The following is a 15989-nucleotide window of genomic DNA, read 5'->3' on the forward strand; positions in this document are numbered from 1 at the left end:
GGGCGCCGGGTGCCGCGTGGCATTGTGGGGCTTGTAGTCGCGGCTGGCGGACTACAAACCCCAGGAGCCCGCGCGGCTGCCGGTTAGTTCCGGACAACGCCTGGTGTGTGGTAATAGCGGCGGACGCTTCCTCCTCGCAGGCGCTTCCGGCGCGGCGGCGAAGCCCCCTCGAGAGCTCCGTGGGCTCCGTGGGCCGGGGGGAGGTGAGGTGCTGTGCCTCGCCGCTGTTCTTCCCTTCTCGGCGGGTGCCCGCGGAGGAGCCAGCGCGTTGGGAGGGCGGTGGGGGGGTTCTCCTAGTGTGTTTGCGCAGGGCCTGGCTCGCCCTTCGGGGCTGTGCCGCGTTAGAAGCGTAAAACTCCTTCCAGCATTGGGGCCCGGCTGAGGGGCGGCGGGGGGAGGACAGGACAGGGCGGGCGGAGGAGCGGCGGGGGCCGCCGGTAGCTCCCGCCGCAGGTGAGCGCGGCCTCGGGCCTCGCCGTGTGGGGAAGGCGGAGGGTGCCCCTTCCCCTCCCTTGCGGGGGAGAGGGTCCGGCCCTGCCGGGCGGCTGACCTCACGGCGGGGGTGCAGCGGAGCGAGGGCTTGTCCTTCTGCCTGTCCTTCCCACAGCCCTCCGTCCCCCGGCGCCGCTCGTGGTTTGGGGCCCTCCCCTCTTCGGGGTGGGGGGGAGCGGCCGAGGGGGGGCTGCCCGGCTTGAGGCCCCTCGGCCCGGGCCGCCCCGCGCTGGCTGGCGAGCCCCGGGAGGGCGGCCGGGGGGACGCCCGGGCCTGGGAAGCGTAGGCCCGGATGTGTATTATTTTTAGCTCGTTCTAACGTCGGAGCGGAGCGCTGTCAGGTGGCCGCGGCGAGTGCCGGCGGTCGGTGCCTCGGCAGGTGGGGGAGAGAAAAAGGCACCTCGGCTCCTCCCCGCAAACCTGGCGGCTCCGGGGCCAGCCCGCTCCGCGGCGGAAAGCCAAAGTGCCGGGCAGGGACAGCAGATAGCCCGGGCTGTGCTCCTCTTGGTAACCGAGCAGTCTGGGGAGACGTTTGGGTGTCCCATTAAGCTGCTCACTTAACTGGTGAGTTTGGTTCGTTCCTTTCCTGTAGCTTACACATGCTGGGGCACAGGTAGATGGCTGAAACCTTGGGCCAGGTTTGTGCTGTTCCTGTTATCAGAGGAACTAATTGCCCTCTGGTATTTGTTTACTTGTTGGAATGTATTTGTGTGTTTGAAACTCTCTTGCCTGTCAGCATTTGCTAGAGTAATAGCTTTACTTTTCCATTCCCAAAAAGAACTTGAAAGGGCAGCAGGGATATGTTGTTGTGATTATATATGCTAAGAACCATGACCTGTTTCAGTTATACTGTGTAATAATTTTAATGTTGCTAACTAGTGAAATTGGGGCACAGTCCAGGAGGCTATAGTTTCTCATGTGGTAGGCAGACACAAAAGCTGGGCGTATTAGGACAGACTAAATCACTTCCATTTTGAAGTTCAGGGTTGCAAAAGAATATGAACTAATTGTAAGCCTGACTTCAGAGTAGGCTTGTATTTTATTTTATTTTTTTTTTAAGTTGATGTAATTCTAAAAATAGACATCTTGGGTTTATTGTGAGTTCATGTGATTTCTGAATTAGTCATACGAATTGCTCTTACAATAATCAAATGCATAAGCAGTTATGCTTTGTCAGAGTGAACTCAATTGTAAGTGGCTATTATATGTGTGTGGAGATGTTTGAAAACTGCATATCTCTGTTCTGGTGAAAGGCACTTAAAGATGCTTTTAAAACTTCAATGCTATTTCCGGGTGATATTCCTTTTGTTAACTCTTCAGTGAAACTGCTGGGTGTAAGAGTTAATAGAATATGGAATCAGTACAGTAGAGTATCTTTTTTAAAGTTTCTTGTTATCTTTACTGATTTTAAAATACAGAGATTGTTATCATAGCTGTTGATCTGTATGGCAATTCCAATGAATTCAACCATACTGTCATGAAATCACCTCAGTTTAAAAAAGGAAGGTAGTTCTGTATCTGAAGCATAAAGCCTTTAAGCTTTGTACCATATAGTTTAAGTTATACAATGGGAAATAATTACAGTCTGTAATTGAAATACAGAGCTGGCAGGTAAGTTACCATCTGACAAGGAAAAGGAGTGTGGGGTTTTTAATTTCTTTTAAGTGACCATTAATAAGGGAAACTTAGTTACCAAGCTATGTGTAGGGTATGCATATAGTTAAAAGAGCATACTCTGCAATTTTTTTTTCTTCTGTAAAATTTGCAACTGTAATTAGTAAATTACCTAAACTCCCTCCTCCCATGCACATTGGCCTTACAAATAGGAGCCAAGCTCTTTGCCTCTGAATTCAGGATAGACTTCATGCTGCTATTTCCCTTCCGCCATGGTTTCTTCCTAAGCTTAAATTAGTTTTTCTGGTAAGTCAGGGGTCTCACATCAGGTTAAAGGTAAAACCTCCTTTTGAATCCTCACTGCAAAAAGTGAAGCAGAACTTCTTGGCAGTAAGGATAGTCTTTTCTAGCAGGAATAGAGCTGTAATTTTTGCTAGAAGCCAACCATTGAAGTAATAATTCTGGTAGATCACTGCCTCAGGCCTTGTTCCTCTTTAGTACTTTTCTAAAAAAGAGTATGACTGGCTAGGTGCTTAAAGTTTTCCAGATCTAAGGTAGATGGAGCCTGGAGAAGGGAATAGAGACAACATCAGTGTATAGGTAGGTCTACCGATGACATAACTGAAGATTGAAATCCTGCCAACTGATATCTAATGTTTCTGTTGTTTTAAAACAACTCTTCAAAAGTTATAATCGTGAGAGACTCTGCTCCCTTCATTTTGAACACTGGTTCAAAAGATAGTGTTATACAAACACCTTTTTTCCTGGATACCTTGCTTGTTTTCACACTGGCCAACGAGCAGATGTGGGTTTGGGAAAGATTATTGCATTCTGTAGTTATATGGTGATGGTTATATTCTTATTAAGTAGATCTGCAGTTCTGCTACTTGATTTTAGTGCATGACCAGAAGTCTGTCAGTAAATGACAGATTAGAGAAAGCAAATTATCACCTTGGATACTTCTAACAGTAGCTGTACATTTTGGGAAGTGTGGTGGGTTTTGCTATTTACCTTGTTTGGCTTACAGGAAGTTTATCTTAATGTATTTTTTTCTGATAAAGTTCAGCTGAATGATTTAAAATCCCACTGGATGGATATGGGGGAGTAGGTCTATCAAAGAATCCTTCCAAATTTGTTCCTCATCTAAAGTGTACCAGTTCTCTCAGGGTTTGCTGAATAGCTGGGATAATATGTTAGTGCTAGAACTGAAAGGTTAGAATGTAAGATTTGTACTGACAGTGAATGTATATACTCCATGTATACATATATATAGTCTTGGAATATGATTTGATGTGTTCGATGGTTTAAGACTGAGCAGTAGGATTGTATTAGCTGGCATCTTAGCATAGTTCTCAAATTTAGGTTCTCTTTAAATTCTCTATATCATTCTGTACATACTCTCTGATAGTTGATTTCATCTGATGATGCAGCATGACTTCTAATTGCACATATGCAGATTTGAATCTGTGGGATCACTGTAACAAAAAAGATCAGGCTTGCATGCAGATCAATATTTGGCATCTGTCTAGTCCAGACAGCATATCCTACTATCTTCTCCTTGTCTTCCCCCTCAGACCAATTAACAAGTTTGCCAGCAGAGTGACACCTTTTTTGCATCTTACAGCAATTTGCCAGGATTTTCTGAACCATGCGACTCCATTGTGCTGTTCTAATAAATCACCTTCTCATGGAATCTTAGTCCATTTTTTTGAGAGTGTAAAAAAACAACTGGCAGGTGAAACGAGGGTAAACTCATCTCAAATAAAAGACTTGAGATTGTAGTGACCTGAAGTTAAGCTTTTAGAAGACAGTGTTGCCATAAAGCTTGGCAGCTATGCAGATGGCTGCTTTTGATCACATACCAAACGTACTGAAAGCTCCTAGTTGCTACATGATAATGTGCATTAAACTTTGGCTTTAGTCAGGCCATTTTGAAGGCTGGTGGGCTTTCTAATTTATCTAAATAGTAGGACAGCAACTTCAGTTTCATGGGGATTTGGTCCATAATCAGGATTGAGACCTTCTTCAAAGATACTTGTATGTTGTTGAGTGCAGCTGTGACAAACTATCTTTCTGTAATGCAAATAAATGCGGGGGGTTTTGTGAGGATTTTTATCCCTGCTATTTAACACTAGCAAAGACTGCAGTGCATCTAAGTTACATCTGAAAGATGTGAAGAAGTTGATCTGTAGCTGCAAGGACAAATAGTGTGGCAATGTAGGCAGTCAGGTATTTGCATGACAGCATAACACTACCTAGTGTATCTTCTGGAAGATGGGAAGAATTCTGGAATAATGAGCAACCAGTATGATACAGTGAATATATTTCTTTTCATATGTTGGCAACAAAGTATTTGGTATTCTTATGTATTTCTTGTGTGCATGTACATTTAAATCTACCTCTTGTCTTCAGTCACAATGCTTGTATCCTTTGTGTTAATATAAGTCCAAGGTTTTGTATTTTGTTTGAAGAGTATCAGTGCCTGATAAAGAGGTAATAGATGGTGTATAATTGTTTTTATATCGGGGTTTAACTGTACTGTGGATTAGTAACAATAGCTTATGGCTCTTGGGGAGAAAATGAGTTGTTCATGATATTCCACAGTGTAATAGGTTTTCATCATCATAAAAATCCATCATTTCAGTTAGTATTTCCTTTTCTTTGTGGATACTGCTAACCCATAAAAACAAAGTAATTATATCTAATGGTTATTTTGTCCTTCTTCCTATGATGAAAAATCTTTTTGGGTAGACTAGAATGATGTTCAATGACCTGATTTAACTGTTTTAAAAACTTATTCTGTTGAGACTACAGTACTCAAGATAAAAACTTGCAGTAAATTAATCTGTGAATGCTGTCTTCAGTTGTGCTTATTAGTGTAGTATCTTGCATGAGTATATATTTTTACTGAACTTCCAGAAACGCAGAATTAAACAAAGGGTAAACCAAACAGCTCTCCATCCACTCTGCCCTTTACATGCCAGAGTCTTCAGTGCAGGGAATATGCGTGTATAATAAATGGGACAGATTGTACTTGCAGTTGTGAGCGAAAACTTGTTCAGACAAGTTCCGCCCCCCCCATGTGAGTAGACCTTGCATGAATTCATGTAATTCTGAAACAAGTTCTTTAAAGATACTCAACTTTTTGAGGAATGATGAATATTCACTTGTATTCTTCCATGTTCTTGACAGCTGTAAAATATCTATGGGTAGGTGATAAAAACGTGAGAGTCCTGATTTTTGCAATTCCATCCATGTGGACATACCTCATCTATACAGACACCTTCTTAAAGTCTCAGTAATCCTATGCTGTGGCTGTAGGAATCTGCTCATATATGTCACATTGAAGGGTTGGAACAGTAAGAGAAACAAAGATGAGATTTTGCAATAAGTCGTCCATGTCAGAAGACTTGTATAAAGAGCTGTTCCTTGTTACTATATTCATGTTTAAATTTTCTTCAAATCACGTTTTAACTGTTGGCTGTTTCTGTAGTGAGACCAGTTCTTTGCTTGTTTTCTTGCTTTTGGGTATATTCATACTGCCTAATCACATGCTTAGGTGAGACATGCATGATATTTGTAGTCATCCAAGTTACTGTAATCAATAACAAATTTCACTTGTATAATTATAGCTAAACTACTATATACCTGCCCTGGGCAAAAAAGAATATCTGTTCTTCCATTTAAACAGCCTGAAGATTTTTAGCCAGTGCAGAGCATAATGAGGAATATAGCTTGAAGAAGTATCTTGGCATTTTTTTTTAACCTGTTCGAACTGCTGGGAAGTGATATTGATTACTGCAGTAGCTTCTGCTGTTTCTTAAAAAATTCATTTTTTTCACTTCTTACTAAGATGTCATTAAAATCACTATACGGATGTACAAATGCCTGATGTCTGAAGCTTGTTAGGAGGAAGAACTCTAGTGCCTTAAATACTCCAAGCAAATCTAAAAATTAAAACTGTTAATGTCTTTCTGTGTATCTTTATTCCTAACTTGGACTTTAGGTCTTTAAACTCAATTATGTTACATAAAATATTTTAAAAGAATCTTGTGGACGGGAAAATATAGCAGGCTGTAACAAACATTTTTTATGAACTGCAGGGTGACCTTTTTCTTTTCAACATAATTTCTGGGTCTGAGCAATGCTCACTCCATGGTGGGTTTGATGAGCTGGACTGGGTGGAGAACTTCCAAAACCTAGGTTCAGTTACTGGAACAATAATTTTCCATTGACTTAACATGGCTGTTGACACACCCTGAGTGGAAACACAACTTAAGACTTTTGCTTATGTAAAAACAAAGATGTAGTATTTGGAATTCAAATGGGTAGAAAGTAGACACTGATCTCCAGCAGAATCACAGCTTGATGCATATGCAAAAATATGGAGTATTTATAGGTAGTCTTAATGTTAATTGTCATAATGCGTCTGTATGGGTTTTGGGTTTGCAGCATGTAATGCTTTTTAAGCTTTTTATATATGTGAGTTGTCAGGAATCTTATGTTGCTGCTGCTTACGAGTGGTGGCAAGATTTTTGTAATATGTATCAAATCAAATAATTTCTTTCAGGAAAATTAATTCCATAAGAACTTGAATTAAAACGTTTTGGTAGTACCTTACTCTTTAAAATATCTGTTTACTTACTAGATTTCAATTAGCGTTTTGAAGTTGTCATTCAATATTTATAAGTAATTCCTAGTTTCTAGGTAGTAACAAACTAATGTTGTTCTGTGCCTTTTCATTTTTAGAACCTGTCAGTCATGAGCATTCATAATTGTGTTTGGTTTGTTGTTTTTTTCTCGCACACTTAAGGACAATATATTTTCCAAGTTCTTCAAGTATTCTTGCACAACGAGGAAAAAGAAGAAACATTTCAGTGAATGAGGAGTTTTTTGCTTCTATAGTGTTTTCTTGAGAAGTGGGTCTTTGAATGAGGATGACAATGGAAGAGATGAAGAATGAAGCAGAGACCACTTCTATGGTTTCCATGCCTCTCTATGCTGTTATGTACCCTGTCTTTAATGAGGTAAATGACATTTTGCTTTAGAATGTAATAATCTCCTTTACATTGGGAAATATGATCACAGTAACAGGTTGCTCATCTTGTGTGGGAAAGCTTTGTGTCTAACCATCTTTCTATGCATGGTTTTACCCTTCTTTCCCTGAATACAATTTCATGCTCGTCAAAGATTGCTAGTTGTCTTGGCCCTGCTCTTTTTTCTTGCCTTTTACAGAGGATTTTCACAAAACTGCAAGGTCCTGCATTCTATGGCAGGAAGTAACGTACTGTTGAACGTGTACCTGTGAACAGCTTGATGCATTTTAATTTCACTGCTAATGGCTGTAATGCAATAGGATATTTGTTTTTCTGCGAGTATCAGAGATGGTCAAGATGTTTTCAAAAGCTTCTGTCAGGCTTGTGCTGTAGGCTGGATAAATGCAAAATATGTCCAGTGACATGTTTGATCTTAATGTTTTTATTTTTGGGGGAAGTCTTTCCTTTGGGATCAAACTTTATAGTATCTCTCCCTCAAATGAGACCAGTAATTTGAATGCTTCTGTCAGTGCCCCTTTTCATTATGCTATATAAGGCAAGGCATGAGTACTTGTCTTGTTTTGTTCTGACAACATTAGAATTGCTAATAATTCTAAACTTTTATTGCAGCTAGAAAGAGTAAATCTATCTGCAGCTCAGACACTGAGAGCAGCTTTTATTAAGGTGAGAAGTAACTTACATTGAAGAATGATTGGATAAAAGGTAAACCATATATGATGAAGCTAAAAAGTCTGCTGTCTTGTTTCCTTGTGTCTTCATGTTTGAAGACTGCATCCTTGAGCCAATAGTCTAAAAATAAAAATAAAGTGGACAATTGCATGGACTAAGTGTGAGATGCCTGCAAATTTTATGAGTAGAAATCTGAATGACACAAGCATACTAAGCAATTTCAAACAAATAGAATCTTGTCTTGTCCGTGTAGTACAAAAGCTTAAATGAGGAATCGGTCAGTGAAGGTAATAAACTTAGTCTAAATGCGACAAGATTATGCAGAATAAGTGCTCATGAGAAATAGGCATGTAGGAGACTTTAAAAATGGTTTACAAAGTGAATGGTAATGGGATTGTTTTTTGGATGAGGATAAGTTCAATGCTTGTATTTGCATCCAATGGTAAATGGAAAAAAGACTCTCCTAAATTTTCTATTATATTCCTAAACAATGAAAATACAGAAATTCCATTATACTGCTTTATTGAAGTGGGGATCTCTTGAAATTTTAAAAAAAAAATAATTGTAGACATGACATATCTTAACATGTGAGCTATGCAAGTAAGCAATACTTCCCTGTTTCTACACTGTCTGTACCTAGACAGTCTTAAGTCTCAACTAGAGCTCATAGAAGTTACATGTTTTTACGACTGGTGATAAGGAGCTAAGCTGAATGCAGATAATGTAAAAACTGAGAAATTGGTGTAAATGGTAGTGCTAGCGTAAAAAAACCCACGTACTCTCATTCTTGCTCAACACAGCATAATTCTTTGATAGCAGCACCAGTAGTGTGATTACCTCTAATGTTAGTCTAGCTTAGCTTTACTTAGATATGTCATCAATCAAAAGTTGCTTTTTTCTGAAAAAGCAATTCCAAGATGATGTTTGAGCATATGATGTGATTCATGAGAGGCACATTTATAAAATGTCATGTGGAAGATGGAGGAGTAGCACCTGTGTTTGAGTGAATTACATCCCAATGGATACAATATCTTTGTCTCAAAATATATGATATTATTGTTTATGGAAATAAAATAGAATATAGAATTTCATGAAGAACTTATTCAAATCGAAATGAGTGGAAAGACTTGTTGGAAAAGTTGTTTATACAAAACCACTGATGTAATCTAAGAAAAATGGATGTTGTCGTGGAAGAATGGCTTTCAATGTAATCTGCTATTTTAAAGCCATTAAACTTTTAAAGTTTCTAGCAAAGTCCTGCAATATATGAAGCAAGTTACATGAAAATCTGCCTTTGTGCTTGCAATATTCAGGTCTTGCAAACTTAAGAATAAAAATTTTCTATGCCATACAGGCTGAAAAAGAAAATCCAGGTCTTACACAGGACATCATTATGAAAATCCTGGAGAAAAAAAGCGTGGATGTGAATTTCACAGAGTCTCTTCTGCGTATGGCAGCTGATGATGTAGAAGGTAATAGCTTACCTCTTATGTTGAATAAGTGTGTTTTTAATTACACTGTTAACTAGGAACATGCATTTCTCTGTACCTATTTTCAGAAGAGGTTGTTTGTTTCTTAATAGATTTTTTTTTCTTCATGGTATTTGTTTTTTTCCGAATACCTCTTTTGGAGAAGTTAAATCTTCCTAAAAAACATACTTGACTAATAAAAGAAGATGCATGTTTAGAACTATGTTTATGTGGGTGCATAGTTCACCTTTTGCAATGCTAACAACGAGAAGAAAGCATATATGGAGTATATTATTCACCTTCCTTTTCTCTGCTTCAAATTAAAAGCAGTAGTTTTACTGTCAGAGAAGGGGAGTATACAGTAGGCTTTCAATTATTTTAATACTGCATTTGATTAGTGTAGCGTCTTCAGTGTCTCGCTTAAATAAAGTAAGATGGGCTCTTTTGCCAACTTGCAATAAACCAGGTTGTTGTTGCACTGTGTTTCTATTGATGCAGAGTGTATTCACTGCAGTTTTCTGGTCATGGCTACATTTGTGCTGTTCACTTTCAAATGTAACATGGCAATACTGCTGCATTTTGTGAAGTAGTGTTTTTAGCTGTCACTGGAAACTTGAGGAAAAACTAATGGTATTTTTGCATATGTTCTTCTTGTTAGAGTATATGATTGAAAGACCAGAACCAGAATTCCAAGATCTTAATGAAAAGGCACGAGCACTTAAACAGATTCTTAGTAAGATTCCTGATGAGATCAATGACAGAGTGAGGTTTCTTCAGACAATCAAGTAAGTACTGTATTATGTACTTTTCTGCAGACTGAGGGATCAAACTTTGTATTTAAAACTGAATGTTCAAATGCTGTAGAAGATGCTAGCAACACTGTTCCCATTGGAAAGGAGCCTGATCCTGCCTTACAAATGAGCGGACAGAGTTGAGGACTTTTAACGACAGCCCCATATTACTAGACTGACCTTAACTTGCTGATTCTTAGTTTGAATTCCTGTGTCGCTGGTCTAGCTCTTAGCATTTGGTCTTGCTACATCCTGTCTGACACTTATTCTGTAGAGACTGTTTTAAGAAGTATTTGACTACTAGAAGGGGATTAAATTCCAACGTTTAAATAGCATAGCTTAAGGATATTACAACTAGTCTTTCTTTTTATTGCCAAATAGGGACATCGCGAGTGCAATAAAGGAACTTCTTGACACAGTAAATAATGTCTTCAAGAAATACCAATACCAGAACCGGCGGGTATGTGCAATAACTCTTTTTATACAACATTTTTAATAGTATAAGAGGAAGTGTATCCTTTTGATCAAAGGATGAATAGGAGAGCTTAACTGGTCAATGACATATACTTTAACAACAGGATTGTTGTATGGTAGGTCTCAGCAGTTTTATAGGAAGAGGGTGATTTCTCTCCATGTCGTCTAAAGAAATCAAAATTCCTATACCTACATAATGTTAGCTAATGTTCTCAGTTTAACATCAAGATTCTGACTGTACCAAATTATGTGAATTAAAGCTCTGCTCGTCGTGTTTTTGTTTCTTAGGCACTTGAGCACCAAAAGAAAGAGTTTGTAAAATACTCCAAAAGCTTCAGTGATACTCTGAAAACCTATTTTAAAGATGGAAAGTAAGTATGTTTTTGTACTAACATTTTATGTAATGAAAGGTCTTGTTGACTAACAGGGGAAAATAAGACAAGCTTTTGGGTGTAAGCTAACTTCTTCAGGACTTCCCTAATTTTTTTCCTCACCTGTGTCCGTAGACCATCATGGCTGCTTTGGAATACTTGTATTCCTTTTGTGATGCCTTTGAGGAAAGAGAAGTCTGTTAAATGCACCACCATACAACACCCATGTGCAGTATTAGCTTTGAATTTGGATATGTGAAGTGAAATTTCATGGGCTTGTGTGGCTTTTTCAGTGTATATACAAGGACAAAAGATTTATGAATGCTTTACTGAAAAAAGTAATCTACCTATTTGAAATATCATTTGCAAAAACTGAACATCTGTGCAGTGTTTTCTTTGATTAACATTTTTCTTGGCCTTTCTTCATAGCTTTTTATAGTGCTTTGCAGTATGTGGAATTGCTCAGCTGGTTAATCTTTTTGTATTTGAACATATTAGCCTTCAAACCGAGGCTTTTTTTAGGTCTTCACCCTGGGTTTTGAAGTCGCTACTCTTGTATATTTTACTGTAGTGACTGTTTCGGCTGATAAGTGTATTCCCCCCTCAGACTTTGATAATGCCAAAGTGTTCCGTGTGCTACTGTTTTAAAGATGAGAACTAACTTTCACATTTGGTCTTGTTGAGCTTGGCAAAGACTTAAGAGCACCCAGGGGATGGTGCATTACTAAAGGAGAGAGAAGTTTTGGGACCAGCCGTGAATACTACCTTGCTCCTATGAAAGCACTCTTATTTTTTTTTCTCCTCTTATTGAAACTGGGGCTAAATTTGGTTATGATACCAAAATGAGAAATTTAACCTTGGTAGCTTTATGATTACTGAACAGATGTATAGATAAGTTTTTCCACATGAACTAGGTCTAAACAGTCTCAGTTGATTAGAAAACTATTTGACTGAAAAAACGGGGAAAGGGTTCTATGTGCATGAACCATATTGAAAGAGACCAACCTTGTTTAGCCTTGTGTGAAGTGAATGCTGTGTATTGTGGACATAAGCTTTAAGTGTGTTAGGTATTATCAGTATTGCAAGAAATCCCAGGTAAGGCTTGTATTTCATATCCTTGTGGAATCAGAAGTAATTTAAAGGTGAACTGCATGTTGAATAAGATACCCTGCTCCCACCAGAAAGTAACGGCACTAAACGAAAGTCATGCTAACAGGCATCATTACTGAGCTGAAAAACTCAGTGACCCCGCAGCTCTTTCTTAACAAAAAGTTAACTAAAATGGTATGTTGCTTCAATATGCATGCATGCTTAGTATTTCTTGAGGAAAGAGTTGCAAATTCTGAAATTACTAGGGGATGAAATCACAGAATCACTAAGGTTGGAAAAGACCTGTAAGATCATCAAAATGTTCAGCTCTGAAAAGAACAGGCATTTAATGATCAGCTGCTCAGCTCTTTTTCTTAGTTAGCTAAAACCCCAAAAACAAATGATTGATATTTCAATGATTGAGAGCCAAAGTCTTTACGTTCCTGCCAATAAACGTAGTCTCTCTAGGATTAGCTATGTAAATAAGTCTATCTGTTTGCCAGCAGTAAGCTTCAGGTAGATCATGATATGGTAAAGCATCAATATGCTTCCAATTTGCAGAGCCTAAATGCCAATATACTTACTTGCTCAAACTTAATGCTGTATTTATTGAATGACATATTTCTAAAAATGTCTGAAGCAATATCTTTCTCTTTTAACAGGGCAATAAATGTGTTCATAAGTGCCAACCGACTAATTCATCAAACCAACTTGATACTCCAGACCTTCAAAACTGTGGCCTGAAAACTGTATATGTTGAGAGTTGTACTTTTCAATGGTGGATAGGGTACCTTTATATGTAAATTTTAAAGTTTTGACTGTATAAATTATCAGCCCCTCTTGAGGGGCCTAATGCAGGATTTTGAATGGGATTATTGCCATCTTACACCATATTTTTGTAAAACATTGTAGCTTAATCATAATCTCACAATGAAGATTTTGCATCACTTTTTGCTATTATCATTCTTTTCAGAATTATAAGCCAAAAGAATTTACGCCTTAATGTGTCATTATGTAACATTCCTTATAAGAATTGTAAATATTTGGTGTTCTGTTTCTGACATTTTAACTTGAAAGCGGAAAACTGCAAGATTATGTATTTAACAATATTGGTGGCAAATATTCAATAAATAGTTTACATCTGTTAGACTGTCTTTTTGTATGTGAACAACAATGCATATCTCATCTTTCTAGAACTGCAGAACATTCATTAAATGGAAAAATTAAAATTATTTGGGTGCTTAAAGCTACTGGCAGTTTGAATCAGTATAAAATGAGGGTTTTTTCCTTAAAACTGAGATTTTTGGCTGTGATCTGATACTAGACCAGAATACCAGAATAATTCTATTAAAAAGTCTTTGGCAAAATAATAAAGAACCCTAGAAGTGAGGTGGTTTTTTTTTGTTTTGATAGAAACTAAAACCCACTTCTTTCTTAATCTTCTGTTGGTGGTGAGTTAACAGGTTTTTACTCCTAGATTACTCTGAGGCTTTGAGCAGAGAATTACTTTAAATATATGCAGCTGACTATGCAGCAAAAGGTAAATTTAAAATATTAAGATAACTGGGTTTTATATTGGTACCCTTTTGGGAGGGAAGAGAAGAGAAGATAGAACTCTTCCAGGTAGCACTAGTGATGTCTATACTATGCATGCCAATAAGGCAACTTTTTTTTTTTTTCAGGGATTGAAACCATGTGAGACCTCGATTCACAAATTTTGTCTACATAGATGGTTAAGAACTGCTGATGGGCGTATTCAAATTTTATCATTGTGATTTCATGGTAATATTTCACAAGTTCTAATTAATATCTTGTAAGCCCCTTCAAAGTGCACCTTGAGTTTATTTTGAAATAGAATTGTTGTATAATAAACTTCTGAAAGTCTTCAAAATATTTATTTATATGGCCATAACTAGTAAGTTTAGGGAAGAATGTGAAGCAGTTTATAAAGCTACACAAGCTGTTGCAGGAGGATCGCTTCAGACTGAAAGAGCACAATTGCTACAGAACTATTCCTTGTTTAGGTATAAATGATGAAGAAAAGGTACAGCCAGACTTTTGGCATGGTGCTGTATTGCTCATTTGGGGCAAGTGCCTTATCCAGAGTACAACAGCTGGGACCTTGAATTTAGTTATCTGTTTAAATGATCTAAAAGGGGAAAATGATATCTGCAGCCCTCCAAAGTAGCACTGGATGTTCTGCTGTGTATCTGTGCATGGAAATGTTTCCTTGATGAAAGCACTGACTGTAGTGAACTGTAACAATGCGAAGGAGAGTATTATGTAAAAATGAGTTCTTGGGAATGTATGTTGTGAATTTCTTGGTTACATAAAGCTATAAACAGGATGTGGTCCTTAAAGCTTGCTGTTCAGGCTATCTTCTGTTTTGACAGTGGTGTTTTGTGTTTACTAGCAGATTGAGCTTAGTAACATGACTAAAGGATGCATATACAATTTATAGTTAAAACTTTTAGTTATTTATTAAAGCTTGGCATGCTAAACTGTCATTTCTTGGAAAGTGGTAGAAGAGAAGCAATGTTAGCAGGTACAAAGGAGGCAGCCTGACTAATTTAAAGTAATACTTAATTTGCATCTTTGAATTCTGTGAGTAAAAAGGTTGAGTAGTCTTCCTTGCAGATGACGTTAACTTAAGCTGTAGCACTGAAGGACTTAATGAAAACTAGTTAGGTAGAAGAAAGGGAAAGGCACCCAGAGTTTCTGATACTTCATTTGCTTGAAAAGTGTTTGGTACTGGGGAGGCTGCACCAGTGGCTGTAAGGAGAGACATGAAAGCTTGGGTTATACTTCGTGAATTTGACTTAATTCCAATAAAATTCTGAGATTATTCTATCTTCTTGGATTGAGAGGGACAGTAGCTAGCGTTGGCAATCCTTAGGAGTTGAATGATATCATTTTTGTGTGCAGGTATAGTAAAAAAAACAACTGAATGGAAAAACAAAGCCAAAAAAACCTCCTCAACAAAACAAACTTATGACGTGGGTCCCAAACAAGATGCTGTGTTATGTCCTGCTAATTGATTCCTTGAAGTTAAAGAGACTATCAAGAAATGAACTGTTCTTGTTCATCAGTTCTTCCTAAAACCTTTATTGGGTAAAAGGTACCAAGTATAGGGCTAAGCTTCAGGTAGTCTGCACAATGTGTTTTGTTTTATTTGTAACCTTATTGTGATTTCTTTTTGTTACCCTTAAAAGTAATGGAAAATTATTCATTGTAATCAATGTCTGGTAATGGGAAAACTTGAAAACTGATGTCTCCAGGTCACACTCTTGTGTTGTGTGCAGTGAATCCATATCTAGTAGACTTACAAATTTTATTTTCCACTGAATATGAGCTGGGGCATATGTCTGTCAAACTTTATTGTGGTTTTGCACTTTATTCAAGTTATCTGAGTAGCTGAAGAGAAGTTTCTCTTGAGGATATCTAATACAGCAGTTAGTGTTGCAAAATGCTATTAGAAAATTTCTGCTGTGAATGTGGGTTATAACTGATATGATAATGTTAACATACAGAAAACCAATCTAATAAAATAAAACTTTGTATATTTGTTAATGAAGCAAAGAAATGTCTTAATCACTTGTTTTGATCTTTCTCAGCCTATAAAGACATGAAGAAAAACTTAGGTGGACTTACTTCTGGTTAGAAGCTTCTTGTTTTAATACTGATAAAAACTTTTGTTTAAAAGTCTGTGAGATGTGCCAGGTGCCCAGTTCAATATAAGCTTTATCTTGAGTTGACATAAAGTGGTAAGGATGAAATTTTATGGTGTTCTGGTGTCAGAACTTTCATTTATCCAGGCAGCAAGATGAGATATCACCAGTCTTGATTAAGTGTTATCATTTCATATGATCTTATCTAGATTACCACTGAAGTGTTCCTTCTTAATGTTCTTTTTGGATCTTTCTCTGTCAAGGGAAGACATGCCTTGTTCATTCTGCAGGTGTT

At 38.0% G+C, this 15989-nt stretch overlaps 1 protein-coding gene across 2 annotated transcripts; it reads left to right on the top strand.

The window, feature by feature from the left end:
* Positions 1-130: 130 nt before the first annotated feature.
* Positions 131-15519, top strand: PDCD10 (programmed cell death 10). 2 transcript variants are annotated; one of them, XM_059822532.1, is made up of 8 exons: positions 131-203; positions 6920-7133; positions 7773-7826; positions 9187-9304; positions 9960-10086; positions 10474-10552; positions 10855-10937; positions 12689-15519. In XM_059822532.1, exons 2-8 carry the CDS (start codon positions 7038-7040, stop codon positions 12768-12770), a joined length of 639 nt encoding a protein of 212 aa, XP_059678515.1. In that variant the 5' UTR covers positions 131-203; positions 6920-7037; the 3' UTR covers positions 12771-15519. The 2 variants fall into 2 exon arrangements, with proteins under 2 accessions (XP_059678515.1, XP_059678516.1); XM_059822533.1 differs by lacking the exon at positions 131-203 and adding an exon at positions 1019-1056.
* Positions 15520-15989: the final 470 nt, after the last annotated feature.

Source organism: Gavia stellata, chromosome 11 (assembly GCF_030936135.1).
Source record: "Gavia stellata isolate bGavSte3 chromosome 11, bGavSte3.hap2, whole genome shotgun sequence".
Taxonomy (NCBI): domain Eukaryota; kingdom Metazoa; phylum Chordata; class Aves; order Gaviiformes; family Gaviidae; genus Gavia; species Gavia stellata.

Coding starts and splice junctions, on each gene's coding strand:
- PDCD10 (XM_059822532.1), top strand. CDS start 7,038: ATGAGGATGACAATGGAAGAGATGAAGAATGAAGCAGAGACCACTTCT. Junction 7,827..9,186: donor TGAGAGCAGCTTTTATTAAG/GTGAGAAGTAAC, acceptor TATGCCATACAG/GCTGAAAAAGAAAATCCAGG. Junction 9,305..9,959: donor GGCAGCTGATGATGTAGAAG/GTAATAGCTTAC, acceptor TCTTCTTGTTAG/AGTATATGATTGAAAGACCA.